Here is an 18,163-nt window from a genome sequence, read left to right on the forward strand (position 1 = left end):
TGTAGGCAGCAGCAGTGGTTCTCTCTCCTTATACTTGCTCCTGTCAGCGCTCCGATTTCTGCCTGCAGCACTAAAGATGAAGTCGAAGGGCTGAGAGGAGCAGGTATAAGAAGAGAGAGAGAACGTGGACTTGGTGGGGGGAGGTGTGAGGGTTCAGGAGTTAACAGAGAGAGAAAGGGGACCACGGGGAGGGGTAAGGGATTCAGGAGACCAGAAAAAATTACTGGTAGAAGAAGGGCAGAGAGAGAGATATTTGAAAGGGACAGATGCTGGGAACAGGAGATGAAAAAAACAAGGGAGACTGTGGTCATGGAGTGGAAGGGAGAAATGGTGATCATGGAGGGGAAGGGACCTGGAGAGAAGAGAGCCAGGAGGAGATGGTCATACACACTCACACTCTCTCTCTCAACTCACTCTCACTGTCTCTCTCTCTCTCTCACACACAGACAAAACATTACAACAATAAGGGAATTACATTTCACAAATAAAAAATGCTGCCCATTTTAATGGGCTAAACGGCTTGTCTAATTCATGTTTAATGTGCGATAAAATGCCATAAATAAGTAAATAAATATAAACTTTTAATATTGAGCACCTGATTCTCAAAGTGAACATATTCCAAACACTATAATGAAAATAAAATGATTTTTTTCTACCTTTGTTGTCTGGTGACTGTTTTTCTGATCATGCTGGCCCAGTATGCAATTCTGCTGCAATCTGTCCTCTTAACTCCGTTTCCAGGGCTTCCTTTCCATTTATTTCTTTCCTTTCCTCCTTTCTTCTTCATTTCTGGTCCTCAGCTTCTGCCTATTTTCTTCATCCATGTGCAGTTTTTCTCCTCTCTTCCTTGTCCCTCATCTCATCTCCTTCTTCACTCTTCCCTCCCCTCCATCCATGTCCAGCATTTCTTCTCGCTCCCCTCCTCTCCCCTGCCCTCCATCCACCCATGTCCAGCGACCCTTCTCTCCCCCTGCCCTCCATCCACCCATGTCCAGTGACCCTTCTCTCCCCCTGCCCTGCATCCACCCATGTCCAGTGACCTTCCTCTCCCCTGCCCTGCATGCACCCATACCCAGTGACCCTCGTCTCCCCTGCCCTGCATGCATCCATATCCAGTGACCCTCCTTTCCCCTGCCCTCCATCCACCCATGTCCAGCAGTGACCCTCCTCTCCCCTGCCCTGCATGCACCCATACCTAGTGACCCTTCTCGCCCCTCCATCCATCCACCCATGCCCAGCGACTCCCTTCTCTCCCCTGCCACCCCCTCCAGAGTTGTTCAGCGAATTCTCCTCCCTCCCTCCCTCCCTCCCTCCAGATCCAGTCCCTCACCGACCTGACTCTGAGTCACCCTGCCTTGTCCTTCGAATTCTTTGGGGCAGGCACTTTTGCCTGCCCGCTGCCAGCGCTGACTCTCACCCGCTGCCGGATCGCACTTCAAAATGGCCGCCGAGACTTACAAGGGCGGCCTCCAAGACTTCAGCAGAAGTCTCGCGAGGCTGCCTCTGGAAGTCTCGGCAGCCATTTTTAAAGCGCAAATCAGCAGCGGGGGAGAGTCAGCGCTGGCAGCGGGAAGGCAAGACTGCCTGCCCCAAAGAATTTGAAGGACAAGGCAGGGTGACTCAGAGTCAGGTTGGTGAGGGACCGTATCCGGAGGGAGGGAGGAGAGCCAGCTCGCGCTTTTTAACAACTGGCTCACAAGTCGGAAGAAAATTTAACAACCGGCTCTTGTGAGCCGGTGCGAATCGGCTCCAGCACACCACTGATTAGGGCTATCTTGAAGACCTGTCTGGTTGGTGGTCCCCCAGGACAGGTTTGAGAACTACTGTCTTATTCTGTATTTGGTGAGGGTCTGTTCACTTTGACTTAGGAGAGATATTTGGGTACAGTTTCTGCGTAGGGATCTAACATAGTAGATGAAGGCAGATAAAGACCTGTACGGTCATCCAGTCTGCACAATCTGCCCAATAAGATAAACTCATAGCATAAGGCAGTGAGTTCCAAACCTGGTCCTGGAGGCACCCCAGCCAGTCAGGTTTTCAGGATGAGGAGGAAGTGCAAGCAAATCTCTCTCATGAATATTCATTGTGTACATCCTGAAAACCTGCCTGGCTGGGGGGCCTCCAGGACCAGGTTTGGGAACCACATGCAAAACATATGATGTGATATTACATATGCATACTTGATCTTGATTTGTCCTTGCCATTTTCAGGGCACAGACCATAGAAGCATGCCTGGCACTGGCCTTGGGGAATACACATAGCAATCCTGCTTGTTCTGTCTTCCCAATAAGAGGTGTGTTGGTGTTCTAGGGACTAGAGTAATGTTTGTAATGCTGCCTTCTCATATATTACAGGAGTAAGGCTATGTGAGGACAGGGCTGCAGGGGTGGGAAGGAACAGTGCATCCCCCCTCCCCCAGTATATCTGGCCCTTCCACCCTACATGTGAGTATCAACACCTTTTTTCCTAGAAAAAAATGCATGGACGAAGAGCGACAAAATTCAACTGTTCTCTATATACTTATATAGTTAATTTTGGCCACAATTAGCAGCCAGATAAGTTATCCATTTAAAGTTATACATTCAGGTGACCAAGTTAAATGTTTGGCTCAGTTGAATATATGCATAATTTTAAATGAATAATTTGTATCCAGTTAAAGTTGTATGGCACCCACCTCACTGAATATTTTTGGAGTCATTATTGACAAATTACTTAACTACATATTCCAAGAAAAAAAATTCCTTCTTTAAATTTGATAGGCTCTTTGATCAAAAATCGTTATGCATCCTAGTCCATTCACTCATACTACACCAACTAGACTACTGCAGTGCCCTCTTTCAAGGCTTCCAGGTTACTGATATTAAACATCTCCAACTGATCCAAAATAGTGCAATCATGCTCATAACAGGTGCACATCAATAGGATCATGTGACCCCCATTATTGAAACAAGAATACTGGCTACCAATCACATACAGGATTCCATTTAAAATACTAACTCTGATTTATAAAATACAAAATACCAGCCTCCCTTCATTCTTACTGCATCTCTTGATCGCTTACCAACCGTCAGAATCCCTACACTCTCAAAATCAACACCTTTTATTGGTTGCCTCTTTTTCCAGATTAAGTTTGATTTCTTTTGTAGCAGTCTGTCTATCATCACAGGTCCATCTCTCTGGAATAACTTACCACTACATCTTCAACTAGAGCTCTCATTCTTAAAATTTAAGGCTATTCTAAAAGTGATTTCTTTGAAAAAACATTCCAGTAAAGAGTAGCCAACCTTTCTGTCAAGAGACAGTGGGACAAGGCTTGGAACTGGACAACAATGAGAATTAATCTAACTTACCCCCTTCCCCTTATAATGTAACTTCTTCCTTCTTACCCTACTCTTCTTCCTATTTTCCATTATCTACTATGATCTTCTATGTACTTACCTAGATTGTAAGTTCTTTGAGCAGGGACTGTCTCTTTATGTCAAATGTTAGCGCTGCCTTCGGACAAGATCTGGATTTTAAAGAAGTTTTTTCAAAATAAAGAAAAAACCTTTCGTGGTTTGCAAACTCGTGTTTTTCCAGTTCTAGCGAGGGAAACGCAAAGGCGACGACAAAAGGTTTTACAGATGAGACAGGAGACACTTCAACTTGGCGCAACTTTTTACCTTAAATATCCTTGTAAATGTTTAATCTCCTATCAAGCCGTGAAATATGTTTATTTTGATCCTGACCAATTGTCATCTTTTTTAACATCTAAGAGAGCTCCTAGTTAAGTAAAGTCGAATAGAAACTCGTCTGTATCTCAAAATTTGATTTATAAAGTTTATTACCTGTTTTCTCCTATTTAGGAATCTTGGACTCCTGTTGTGGACTTTAAATGAAGCTAAAATACTTAATTTGTGTTATGAATAATATCTTTAGATTTAATTGTAATAGTGGATTTTTCTTTACAAGTTTATACTTGTTTACTATGTATAAAAACGATAAATAAAATTTAAAAAAATGTTCAGCGCTGCGTGCGTCTGGTAGCGCTATACAAATGCTATTAGTAGTAGTAGTTCTTACAATTATAACAATTGTCAAACACTTAGCTGGAACACCGATAGGCAGTAACCTGAATACACTTCAAACTTGAATATCTATGCATTTTCGCATCTCACAAAGAGACAGCATATCCATAGAGAGCTAAAATAATAGTTACCTTGACAATACGGGCAAAGTATTCACCACCAAGATAGTTTTCAGTTTTCAAGTACAGGTCCCTCAGTTCACTGGCACCAACCGGATTGTATTTCGCATTAAACTTGTCAAATCGATGAAAGGTCTGGCGGCCCTAAAGAGGAAACAAGTTTCAGTCCTATTTCAGTGCATTAAATTTAAACATATTCCATTTTATAGTTAACTGTATCACTGCCCAAACTGTGCTTATTTTAAGCAATATCATTTAATTACAATACAATATATTCCATGATTACCCATCAATTTGGTTCAGTACAGATTACAATAAAAAAGAAGGTAGAACATATCGTGGAATTAGAAACATAAAGTAAAATGTACCGTACTTTAACATAAGCTATCCTTTTAAAATTTTCTGAAAGAGAAATGTTTTTAATTTCCTACAAAACCACATGTATTTGGTTTCCGGTCTAGCTGCCATATCAGGGTGTTATTCAATTTACATAGTAATTAGATGTTTTGCATGTACTTGTAATGCTTTGCATTGCATTATTATGTATCCCATGGTAAGTTAAATAATATAAAGCACGTAGAGGCCCTTTTGCTAAAAATTTATTTTTGTCTATTAGATTGTAAGCTCTTTTTAGCAGGGACTGTCTTTCTTCTATGTTTGTGCAGCGCTGCGTACGCCTTGTAGCGCTATAAAAATGCTAAATAGTAGTAGTAGTAGTAGTAGTAAAAAGCATTAAGCCCTAATGAACCTTTAGTGTATGATAAAAAGCTTACTATAAAACGCTTTAACACATTTTGTGATGATTTCGTCAGTTTGCACATGCTAACCACACATTTTTAAAAATATTTTTTTGGGAATGAGCATGGAAGCATTATCCAGCTAGCATGTTCGCATTAGTGCACACTAACGGGATAACACAGACTTATCGCAGGAACACTTAGGGCTTCCTAAAAAAGAGGTGGGACCCCAGTAAGTGATCCATCCTTTTTTTTTTTTTTTACAAGTTCCATGCACTAATGGAAAAATTAGTGTAGGACCTGAAAAACAAGTATAAAAATCTCTAAATATTGGTGCATTAAATCTGGGTTTAGCACTCAGGAAACTCCCAGGGCCCCAGAATTGCCATTTAACACGTTCTTCCAGAATCTATAAACGGCGACTACAGTTCCACGTGCAAATCGGCATATGTAGCTGATTTGCACATGGAACTTAATTGGTTAACAAGCCAGTCAGCTTGGATGTTAACAAGCAATTATCAGTACTAATTGGGACTAATTAGGATTTACACACATAACTCACTAAGCATATTCTATAAAGTGATGTGCATAAATCAGCCCACATGGATCTCAAAAGGGGGCATGGCCATGGGAGAGGCATGGGTGGATCGTGGGCATTTTGAAAATTTACGTGCAGTATTACAAAATATGCCTGATCAGCGCCTAAATAAGACGTGGGCATTTACATCAGGTTTTAGTTGACATAAGTGCCTGCGTCTAAATTTTAGTCACCAGACAGCTTCTCTGTGTATTCTATAAACCATGCCTAACTTTAGGCAAGGTTTATAGAATAGTGCTAAGCGCAGGTTGTTGTTTTTTTTTTTGTGCTGATTTTTTAGGTGCCATTTACAGAATTTAGTCCATTAAGGGCAAATAACATGCATTATTGCCATAACACACCTTAATTACCATCCCCTTAATGACATGCTTCTTCAAGACCCTGAAGCACATTACAGGATCAAACAACAATAATATGCATTGTACAATCATGAATATAATCATAACAATAAAAAGTACTCTACCATGACTCAATAAATGGCTCCTACTTACTCCTTAAAAGTATCCATCAATCACTAGGCCCTAATTCCTTTTCAAAACACTAACAGGTCTCTCTCTTGATGAAGAGACAGAGGCAGAGAAATCCAAAGGGTGGGGATTTAATAAAGGGTAATTGATGAAAACATCCTTTTAGACTCTACATCCTTCACAGAAAAAAAAGGATCAGATGGTCCTGATTATGTAATGACTTATCAAAGGGACTAAAGTCAAAAATGTCCCATGTAAGCCAAGCTAAACCATAGATAATTCTAAATACTCAAATTACTTTTGAGTTACAAGGATGCTAACAAAGGGCTTTAGGTCCTGGGCAACTGAAGACAAAACGGCTGTATGCTACCATTAAATGAATGTGTTTTGGTTGTTATTACATCATATATGCCAAAGAAACAGACTTACAGCATGCACGTCTAAGGAGTCCACAGTGAGATCATAAGGGTCCATGTTAAGACTATCAAACAGTTGCTTCAGCGTCACTTTCTTTCCTCCTTTCTCAGCAACAATCCTGTCTGATTCAGTCCGATAGGTATGCTTGATGAATCGGAGCAAATGTTTCTGATTCATGCAGGCAGCAGCATGGATGTGAGTATCAACCTAGAATGAGAAAATTACCACAGGCGTCCAGTCACTTAACATTTGAGTAGGACCATTATTGCCATGCAAACCAACGTGCAAAAGAGACAAGCTACATGAGTGAATTCCCCTAGGGTAGGGTTGAGGGTATCAGGTCTTGAACTGATGAAGGAGCCAGTTTGGAAGAGAGAAATCCCTCTGTGGCCCATTACAAAGAGATCCCTTTTAAATAGTGTTCTATTAGAATAGCCAAATCTAAATATTTTAAATAAATAAATAAAACGCTGACCACGGTATTTGAGTGTATGCCTGGATATTCATTATCAGGCCATAGCTAGATAGCAGCACAACTTGCCAGGGCTGCTGAGAGACAGAGCCAGACCCGGGATAGGGCCGCCGCCGCTGGGCACCCCAAAGGACCGCTGCTGCCTCCCCCTCTGGACCTCTGCATAGCCAGACCACAAAAATTGGGGGGGCTGGAGCCCAAAGTGGGGGCACATTTTGCCCCACCTTCCTGCACCCTACTGCAACTCCACATACCTTGTCTGGTAGAAGTCCCCAAGCCCCACCAGCAGAAACCTTACTCCAGCATTGTTCTCTGCCGCATTACCTGCCCTGCAGCTGCTTTTCCCCTTGATCATGCATGATGTACAGGGTTTGGGGGCCCCCACCAGCCAAACCAGAGACCCCAAAGTCCTGTGTCTGCTCCTCCCCAGCCTCTAAGGGGGGGTCCAGCACCGGAATTTTCTCTCTCCTGATCCTGTCAGGATGAGATCACCTGGGTCCCGTCAGGAGCAGGAGAGAAACAGACCCTGGCACCGGGCTCCCCTAGGAGGACGGGCCCAGGAGAATCTTCCCCCCCCCCCACATCTCCCTCTCAGTGACCCTGCAACTTGCAACCTTATATGCCCCCCCCCCACCCTCCATCCTATCTTTAATATTCTTCCCTCTTCTATCTTGTTTCTCAGTCTCCCCATACTATCATTTTAGATTATAAACTGCCCAGATAGCCCATCTGATAGGTGGGGTAGTAAATTAAAAATAAATTTTAAATGGAATATCCGGGTATAAGATGAATACTAGAAGTTCTCTGGGTATTGCCAATATTCAGTGCTGGGATCAGGATAACTATCCAGATACATCAAGGCTGTCCTAACTTATCTGGATATTTCTCCGAGTACTGGCACTAAACAACAGGCGCTGACACTATCCAGATAGTAGAAGCACAGAGAGGAAATTATCTGCAAATGCTCAGCAGCAGAAGGATGAGGCAGACGAGCAGATAGTAGAGGTAAGAAGTTTTATTATTCGAAAGTGTCCGACGTGATCATGTCTCGCTTGCACACAGGCTGCGTCAGAGGCCAAATGACAATTCAGACATAAATTAAATTAAAGCCAATCCAATAAGTTACACATATATATCAATTAAATCAACAAATAATGATAAATAAATGAAACATTAAAATCAATGATTCATACATAACAAAAAAAGCTTTCCATATTGGTAATTATAAAATAGTCAAAAGTGTATGAGACACAAATGCTAATATAAAAGAAACAAAAATTCAACAGGCTATGAAAGGTACAAAATATATGTAATAGAATCTAATGTGAGTTGTAAATGAAAAATGCACAAACTCCTGAATTCTATATAGAGCGCCTAGAGATTATGGTGCAGATTCTATAACAACGCGCTAACTTAATTGGCTTAACAAGTTAATCAGCGTTGATAACAGCTCTTAACAAGCAATGATGAGCCTAATTGGTACGGATTATAATTTACTTGCATAACTCGCTAAGCGTATTCTGTAATGAAGTGCGCCTAACTTTTAATGTGTTCTGGAAAAAAGGGACATTTTGTAGGCATTCTGAAATTTACGCACGTAGTTATAGAATATGGCCCAATGTGTATAAATCTAAGTGCCGGGATTTATGCCACATTTTCATCGGTGTAAATGGATGAGTGTAGTTTTAGGCACTGAGATATGAACTAAACATATTCTATAATCGGCACCTAAATCTAGGCGCCGAATATAGAATATGCTTAGTTGGCACTGATTTCAGCACCAATTTTGTAGGCACCATATATAGAGAATCTCCTCCAAAGTGTATAATCATTACAGATAACTCTCTGTTGCACCAGTGACTGAACTAAAAAAGGACACATACCTATAGGGGATCCAAAATAATCCTTCCCCCACCAGGGCAGTCAGTAAAGAGTTTCAGATGCACTATCCAGATAATGGTTCCTGAAAATCAGTGCTTCGCCCCAGTGAACAGCACTTATCCGGGTAGGAGCGGCTTCTACCTAGTTAAACACCTCTGAATATCAACTCCCAAAGACACCCCTTGAACAGACCCTCCCCCTGAAAGAACCCTACTCGCCTACAGACACCCTGGGTCTACCTCTTCAATGGTAGGGACTTTTGGGGCAGGAACAATCCTCAGTCACTCCTGACCCTGCTATCGCTGTTTTCTAGGGCCTGCTATCAATGTTCCATTTCTTCATCTGAACCACAACAACTGTGCCTTATTCTTTATACCCTCTCAAATGGAAAGGCGCTTCTCCTGGACTGCTTGCAGTACTTTCATGACACAGTTGTCCCTGCATGTTGATTGTGAGTTACTGTACTACCCTTGCAGAGAGCCCCTCATTACCAAGATGCTGAACTTGCTGGTTCAGTGCTGCAGAGCTGGGCACATTTCTCAGCTCAGGTTTCCTTGCTTATGGTGCCCTACTCTGTTTATTTATCCCCCCCCCCCGCACACCCTGAGGGTTCAGGTCACATTCTGAGGCCAAGAGTTTCACAGTAATGAATTTCTAGAATCTGACTGGTCAAACTATAGTTAGAACAAGTTATTTCCAGGACAGAAAGTGCTCACCTTTATGCATTTCAAATATATTAATTGTTTAAAGCTGCTGCTGCACAGGCAGTGTTAAGACAAGGAGAAACCTCTTTGGTGCACTAAACCTCATGGCCCCAGGTTTCTAAAGAGTTTTATGTAGGCATAGAATAGGATAAGCTGTTCTGGTAACAGTTTTATACTGCCACAGCTTATTGTTTTCTTTAAGAAGCTGTTGTAAATATATCTTTAACTTTTTTTACGCTTCTTTTATATACCATTGTGTTTATCTATATTAGAATATGATTTTCTTTCATGTCTTCTGAATTATTTCACTCTGTTTCCTTTTACAGCAAGGGGACAATGCTGCAGTGTGATGAGCGCTAATTCTCTAACAGCATCTGGGCATCCAGATTCCAGTATGGAATACTGGCATAAGTTGCCTACTTATGGCATCTGAATAGCAGATGTAAATGAACACTTAAATGTAGTACTTTAGCATCTCAATGGCTGTATTCCATCATTTACACACACAAAAATCTAGCACGCCAATACCCTGTCCATGTACCTCCCTCTTGCCATTATGCTCTATCCCCCAGATCCTATAAAAATAATTAATGGGCTTTAATTACTGGAGTTAACAAGCACTTAATTGGCACTAATTATGATTTGGGCACTAATATGGCTGTGTGCTATTCTGAAACAGTGGGTACCTAAATCAGATTGTGTGCAACTCAATAGGGGGGGTTGGCCATGGGAGGGTCGGGGCATTCACTAGAGATGCAGTGTTACAGAACAGCGGGGATCCACGCCCAACTTGCATGCCAGGATTTGCACCAGGTTTCAGCTGGCGAACTTGGTGCTCAATGCTATTCTATAAAGAGCACTCATAATGTTGAGCGCCAACTTTTAATCGGTGCCTAATTTTTTTCACCATTTAAAGAATTTCCTCCTCACGTTCTAGACTACTGCTGAGCACACACATAGCACTTGTGCTCATACTATATAATTTTAGTGCACAAATGGTGCCTACATTTAAGCACTAAGGGCTAGATTCTATATATGGTGCCTGAAAAATCCACGTGGTAAACAAATACACCTAGGTGTAGTCTCTAAAGTACACCTAAATTTTATAGAATTTGCTTAAATTTCCACGCGATTTATAGAATATGCCAAGCATCTCTTCACGCAACCAAATTTGGTTATGTCCGTTTAGGCCATGTTTTACTTGGCCTAAATCCCTACGCCTAAATTAGGCACAGAACAGGTATATTTTATAATAATGCACATAGAATTTTGAAATACCTACGACCCACCCATTCCATGCCCATAACCACAGGAAAACACTGCCTTTTTGCTGATACCAAAAGATACAACAGGGCACGTACCCTGTAACAGAGCCATAGCGAGGGGAGCTGACACCCGGGGCGGGTCGCCGCTGCGCACCACCCCCCCCCTGGGTGCAGCACGACGCACCCTCCTCCCGCTGGAGCGCACCCCCCCTGGAGCGCATACCTTCCCCCCCCCCACCAGAGCGCATACCTGCGGCGAGAGACGGGTGGGAGGGCCGATCCGCCCCGACTGCATGTTGCTGGGGGGTGTCGGCTCCGCGCTGGTTCACTGCTCTCTCTGTCCCGAAACAGGAAGTAACCTGTTCCGGGGCAGAGAGGGCAGTGCACCAGCGCGGAGCCGATACCCCCCAGTGGCGTGCATCCGGGGCGGACCGCCCCCCGCCCCCCCTTCCTACGCCACTGCCCTGGAAAGTGTGGAACACATCAAGAAGAGTCTAGTGAAGCTTGAGAAATAGTCTCAAGTGTGGCAGCTAAGATTTAATGCTAAAATAGGCAGGGGAATGCATTTGGGGTATAAAACCCCAAGGGAAAGGTACAGTAAAGGGAATGGAGTACTTCTTTGCATGAAAATAGAACAGGATCTAGGATTGATCATATCTAATTACCTTAAGGTAGACAATTAGGTAGAAAAGTTAATGGCAAGAGCTAGAAGGATGCTTGAGTGCACAGGACAAGAATGGTCCATACGAAAAATGAGATGATAATGCCTCTATATAAATCTCTGGTGAGACTTAGTTTGGAATACCCTATGTAATTCTGGAGCCCACACCTTCAAAAGGATATAAGCAGGATGGAATCAGTTCAGAAGTAGATATTAAAATGGTTAATGATCTTCATTATTTAACATAAGGGGAGAGACTTAATCTAAATATGAATGCTATTGAAGAAAGACAGGAGAGGAGAGATATTATACAGACATCAAAATACTTCCAAAGTATAAAAGAGTACATAGGAGTTAGGCCTTTTTTTCAAAGGAAAGCAGGATCTGCGATAAAATCACAGGATGATGGTGAAAGGGGCAGATGCAGAAGTAATATAAGGAAATATTTCTTTACAGAAGGGATAGTGGATGCATGGAACAGCCTCCTACTGGAAGTGGTGGAGATGAAGATGGTATCTGAATTCAAGAAAGCATGGGACAAACACAGAGGATATTTGAAGAGGAAGGGATTGTAGAGCTTTATAAGCTGGTATGGGCAGACTGGATAGGCCATATGGAGGCATATTTTCAAAGCACTTTGGGAGGCTAAGTTCCATAGGTTTCTATGGAACTTTGGGAGGCTAAGTGCTTTGAAAATAAGCCTCATGGTCTTTAAATGCGGTATTTTTTCTACGTTTCAATAAAACCTTATGCAAATTAAGGCATTTGGAAGTACTAAAATTCATTTCCAATGTTTTGAAATAATCTATTTCATTGACCTACTAGCAACTGAAAAACAGGTTAAACAAAGATTGCGAACTCATTGCGAAGTCAATAAAACTTGTATAATTAGTGTCCTCAACTGTAGCAATAATTATGGATGACTCATTGGTGAGTTACCTAAAATATTGAGGTATGACTGGGTGTGAGTTAGATATTACTACAGGACATATATATTTGAGGTGTTGTAAAACTTGTCACATGAGACTCTTAAAAAGAAATTGTTCTACTTCTAAAATGTATGATCTTGTTGGAAACAAGCAGCAATGGCTAAACTGTTCTCAAAATGTGTTTTCTAAGTCCCCGCCTCTCTATAATTGTTTCTTATTTTTCATTTTCAACTTTTATAGCATTTTTCTTCACCTGTTTTGCTAGTTCACATTTCTTTTCCATTTCTGACTCTATATACACACTATATCAAGACCGCTCTCCTAATGCACGATCTTCTATAAGAGTACATAATCGTTGTAACATGTAACTGCAAGGGGTCGTACACATGGGTGGAGCATGGGCATGTCTCCTACTTAACACACACAACTTAGAGAATACTAAGGGGCCCTTTTACCCAACTGCAGTAAAAATAAAATGGCCATAGCGCGCCCTTACGCAAGTCATTCCTGCGCACTAAGGCCATTTTTACCACAGAGGTAAAATGGCTGATTTTCCTATTTCCCTTATTAATGGCCACATGCTAATTTCCCCATTAGCATGTGGCCGTTAGCTCAAGAGCCCCTAATGGCACTCATTATGTAGGCGGCAAGGGCTCACACACTAATCAGTTAGCGCAAGGCAATGTAGATGCACTAACCAATTAGCACAGAATGTGCCCATTCTCTGTCCCCAGACCCCCCCCCCCCCAGTGCTTAAAATAAATGTTATTTGTTAGTGCATGGATAGCACACAGCAATCCCCAAGTTAACACAGGTCACCTGAACATGCCCCTTGGTAAGGCATTTTTTGCTGAGGTTAGTGCTTAACACAGTTTGGTGAAAGTTATGTTCATTGCAGAGTACTCTTAGATGTGCCCGTTTACGCCAACCATAGAGATGGCATAAAGAGTTGTGCATAAATTTAGGCATGCCAATGAGGGTTTATGTTAGTATTCTATAATGGAAATGGAGATCCCAGATTCTGTTATCGAATAGGTGTTCCCTCGCAGCAGTGGGGCAATTAAATGGAAGTACCTTGAATTAGAATTAGGCTCCTACTTACTGTGTTAAGGTTTTGCAGTTAACACACAGGAACTGCAATAATTAACACACAATATCTGCAAGACCTCTGCAATAACTGTTGTGGAAGGATCCTGGCACTTGGGGAAACGCAGTCGTGGGGCAAACGTCGCTGCTGCACAGTCATTAACATGGAAAGTAGTTAATTGTTCTACATTATCTGACGTATTAGAGTTAAGCGCAAGTACACTCTTCATCTCCTCCCTTACTCCACCCCCTAAAATAAAATTCTGTGTTAGGTGGGTGCTTAACCCAGAAGTTAACAAGTTTTGTTTTCACAGCACCTTTGGAGGATCATTTTATTAACAACAAATCTAAGATCAGAGAATGAGTGTGAAAAATCTAAGCAATGTTGGACAAGTGAAGCTCCTACATTTCCTCGTCTAATATTGCTTTTGTGTTCTAATCATGCATGTCTTGAGTTTCCTCTTAGTTTTCCCACATTTAGCAGTGAACATGGGCAGATGATATAATCTATTTGCTCTGTGCTGCAGTCCAACTGATGCTTTAAAATGTGTGTTTTGAAAGTACAGGGGTGTTTGAATTCCTTAATGCTCATGAACGACGTGCAGACAGAACAAGCACCACATGGAAAATGGCCGCAATCTTGTTCTTTCCTCAGTTTTGAAAATGGTAAGGCTGAGGGTGCAACAATTTCTTCCACGCGTGTGAGCATCAGTCACACATATTTTATAAAATAAATGCATATGTGAAGATATTTATACTGGTTCTCAAGCAAGGCTAAGTGTCCACTGGGGTCAATTCTATAACTTAAGGATGCCGATGCCATGAGCTAATCGCAACTCTATAATGGTATCTGTGCACCAAGATGCCATTATAGAATACTAGCATAAACCTAAATTGATGTGTCTAAATTTAGACATGACCATTTAAACCATGTCAGCGAGTAAATGAGTGCTCCATGCAAAGTGTATAAATTAAAATGTATTCTATATGTTGGAGACACACCCATGCCTCTACCTGGCTCCGCCCGCATTTATAGAATAGCGTGCAGTGAATATACACACATAAGAGGCGCTGTTCTATGCACCTTCCTGCCCAATTAACCTAGGCACCTCTAACAAAAGCACTTTAAAAACCAGGTTAAGCACTTGACACGGTTTAGTAAATAGGTCTCCTACTGAGAGCCGCCCTTAAAGTCACAGAGGGCTGGATTCAGTATATGGTGCTCAAAATTAGGCAGCAAAAAATTGGCTTTAAGCAAAATTCCATAAAAGGCACCCACTCTTTATAGAATTACACATAACACCGATTCCTGGGCCTAACTGCTGAAACCTGGTGTAATACTGACACCCAAGTTAGACGTGCTCAGGCCATATTTTACAAATCCATGTGCAACTTTTCAGAATGCCCCTGACATACCCATGAACACATCCCCTTTTGAGTTACACACTATTTACACACTAGTACAGTTAGGCACCATTCGTTATTGAATAGCGCACATCTAGACGCGCATGCAAATTTTTATATGTGCCAATTAACCTCAATAATTGGTTGTAGCATCCAATTATTAATAGTTAAAGGCTCGTTATGCAATTAATTTGTGCGTGCAATTTTGGGCATGCAAACTTGGGCACCATTTATAGAATTCAGGGGTGAATGCCCCCTAAAAGGGCATTATACACATAGAAGTCAACATTTCAAAATGATTAGGGATGATAAACCCAGTGGAAATTACCCCTCTTTGGACATTGTCAAGGGGTTGCTCAAAATTGGAAGTGCTCAAGCAGCCACAGAGCTGGCTCCTGTGATTCTACTAATATCATATATTCCAGCAGAAGCCTTCACCCAAAAGACCCAGGTAAAGGAGTCTCTTCACAAAATGGTACCTTTCGAACATTGTAGAAATCCCGGTGAGGTACACTTTTCAGCTCTTTCAGTTCCGACATTTCATTCAACATCTCATGAAGATTGAACTTTGATCCTAAAAAGTTGAGTCTGCGATGGCAGTAGGTTTTCCTGTAGAAAGTGCAGTTTATAAATGCATTTACTATTTACTTCACATGTTTTTGAGAGTTTGGGGCAGATATGCAATAAGTAAGACAGTACTATTGACCAGGGCTGTAACCAGGATTCGGGGGGTGCCAAGGGATAGACTGGGGGGGGGGGGGCAATGCATTTTACCTCTCTTCAGAGATATTATTAATTGCCGACGAAATCAAATATGTAAACTTGTGACATTTAAACAGAAAAAAGCACATTAATGCAGAATACAAGATAAGCCAGGGAAGGGGTGAGAGTGTACCAGGGGACATGCTGTTTTTCCAATGTTTATCCAATAAACACATACTTTCATTTTGTTTGTACTGGGGCTGTTTTATGGGTGTTTATTTGTTAAAACTTAAAAAATCAGAAGCCTTATGGATATTTCAGTACAAGTAGAAAGCTTGGAGACTACCATCCTTTGTCTTTTGATATGTAAAGTTTATAGTTTCACAGTAAAGCAAAAATATTTTGTGGATGTGGGAGGGGTCTGACTGTTCCTCTTTTCTCCTTTTTCTTCCAACACAGTTGGTATCAATGCTGGGGTCCGGTACCATGAGTCTTCATTCCCCATTACCCAGGGATTTTTTCCCTGTTTTAATGGACCCACCTTTCCCAATATTCCTAGTCTGGTCATTGCAGCAATTATCTGGAATCCCATAGCACCACTGTCACTCTTAAAGAAGACCTTGACATTTCTCCATGCCCAGGTTCCCTTCTGAGGCCTGTCATGCTGTTTCCATGCCATTCCTAATCCCAGCCAACATGGGCTGCAGAAACCCCACTGTGGGATCAAACTGAGGGTCTTCTACATGGCAGCACACAGCACTGAGCCACAGGACTAGCCCAGAAAAATAAACCTCAACCAGTTTTCAACTGAGCAAAATCTCTTCCAAAGCACAGCAGCCAACTTTTCAAAATGAGTGGGGTGCTAACTGCAGCATAATAACCCCTCCCTGGGTATATTAAAGGAGCGTGCTAAACAAAGGGAGTGCTCAACACTCACTGACCCACAAGAGCTGATACCTATGATCCAAAGCATTACTGGTTTAAGTGCGTACTTGGCAAAGCTTGAATCAAAGAAGGTGGTGTGAAATGCTGAGGTGTTTTATGATAGCTAAAGCTATTAATTGACAATAACAGATAGATGCTATCTCTAGAGTTTAAATTAACATAAGAAGCTAAGGCTGTTCCAAGGTACATATTGCCTGAACAGGAATGTTTGTGTTCTGTTCACCTGTGGGCGCATGCATGTGTACACATAGTGTGAAGATATGGAGAGAGGGAATGTTGCAGATAGCTGGCTCAAGGACAAAACTGATAATAGGGGACAGTAAAATATTCAAAGCATGAACAATTTCCAGCTGCCAGTTTTACCTGGATAGCAGCTTAGTTACAAGTGATGTCGTTTGAAAATTGCCATTTTTTAAATTCAGTCAACAACCTTAGAAATTAGAGCTCCTTATGATGCTAGTTGAGACTGAATCAGAGGCCTCAGGATATGGAAATCATTCATTGCAACCGCCTATTCTAGCACTTTTTAGTCAACAGCCTGGTGCTAAATCATTAAAACTGAAACCACTTTAGCATAGGAAAAGATCAAATTACTGTATGTTACAAAAATGGACATACGTTGGGCCATCGGCAATGAGAGCCAGAATATGGCTGAGGTCCAGTGTGTAGGTCTCCAAGTCTGGGTAAGGCAGGCTTCGAGGCTCTTCATTCTGCATCTTTTTGAAGCTATCATAAACATAGGGTATACCCCCTTTCATCTTCACCATGCAGTCCAGGTTCTTGAAAGAATCTTCAAGATTGTAAGGATCTTCTCCTTCACATGGGGGTGGATGCAGATCTATAACACAAGATAAGGTGGGATTAGAATTACCAGCTGAGATATATTGTCATTATATCCTAAGTATCTTTTACACAATCTAAACTATGCTTCAATGAAAATGTTAAGGTAGTAATTCTGTAACTGTGTGCCTATATTTAGGCATTTAGGACTAGATTCTATAAATTACGCCTATAAAATCGGCACCAAAATATGCCTAGGCATATTCTATAAAGTACGCCTAAATTTAGCTGTACTTTATAGAATAATTCTAAATTTCTATGCAGTTTATAGAATATGCAGAGCACCCATCAGTGTGACTAAATTTAGTCACAGGCAGTTATGCCAAGTAAAATTTGGTGTAATGCCAATGCCTAAATTACACGCAGAATTACATGCAGACCAGGTGTATTCTATAACCACTCACATAGATTTTAGAAACACTCATAACCTGCCCATTCCACGCCCATGGCCACATACCTATTCAACTATGCGACTTAGAATTTACGTGCATCAAATTATAGAATAAGCTTTGACAGTTATGCGCCTAAATTCTACTTAATGCCAATTAATGTCAATAATTGATTAAGTGGCAGTTATTGGCACTGACTGGCTTGTTAACTAATTATGTTGTGCGTGCAAATCTAGACTATGCATTTGCATGTGCAACTTAAGTCACGCTATATAGAGTCCGGGGGTTAGGGCCAAACTCAGTAAATGGTGCCGAAAAATAGGCACCAGGAAATAGCCACACTCAGCGCTATTTTAATTCTTTATGTATTTTTTTAATTCTTTATTTTTGCAATTTTTACAATAGCTCAGCACTAGTTTATAAAGCTCACTCCAGGCTGAGCACTTTTTTCAGAATTGCACTTAGCATGGATTCCTGAAC

The 18,163-nt window shown here is 41.6% G+C and overlaps 1 protein-coding gene across 1 annotated transcript in view; it reads right to left on the reverse strand.

The window, feature by feature from the left end:
- The window catches only part of AMPD3 (adenosine monophosphate deaminase 3), an 86,382-nt gene that overhangs the window by 29,268 nt on the left and 38,951 nt on the right, over positions 1–18,163 (reverse strand). Inside the window, 4 exon segments of the mRNA XM_030199495.1 lie at positions 4,199–4,330; positions 6,418–6,612; positions 15,287–15,416; positions 17,073–17,292. Of these exon segments, the coding sequence (XP_030055355.1) occupies positions 4,199–4,330; positions 6,418–6,612; positions 15,287–15,416; positions 17,073–17,292 (677 nt within the window).

The sequence above is a fragment of the Microcaecilia unicolor genome, chromosome 4 (genome assembly GCF_901765095.1).
Source record: "Microcaecilia unicolor chromosome 4, aMicUni1.1, whole genome shotgun sequence".
In the NCBI taxonomy this organism is placed as follows: Eukaryota; Metazoa; Chordata; class Amphibia; order Gymnophiona; family Siphonopidae; genus Microcaecilia; species Microcaecilia unicolor.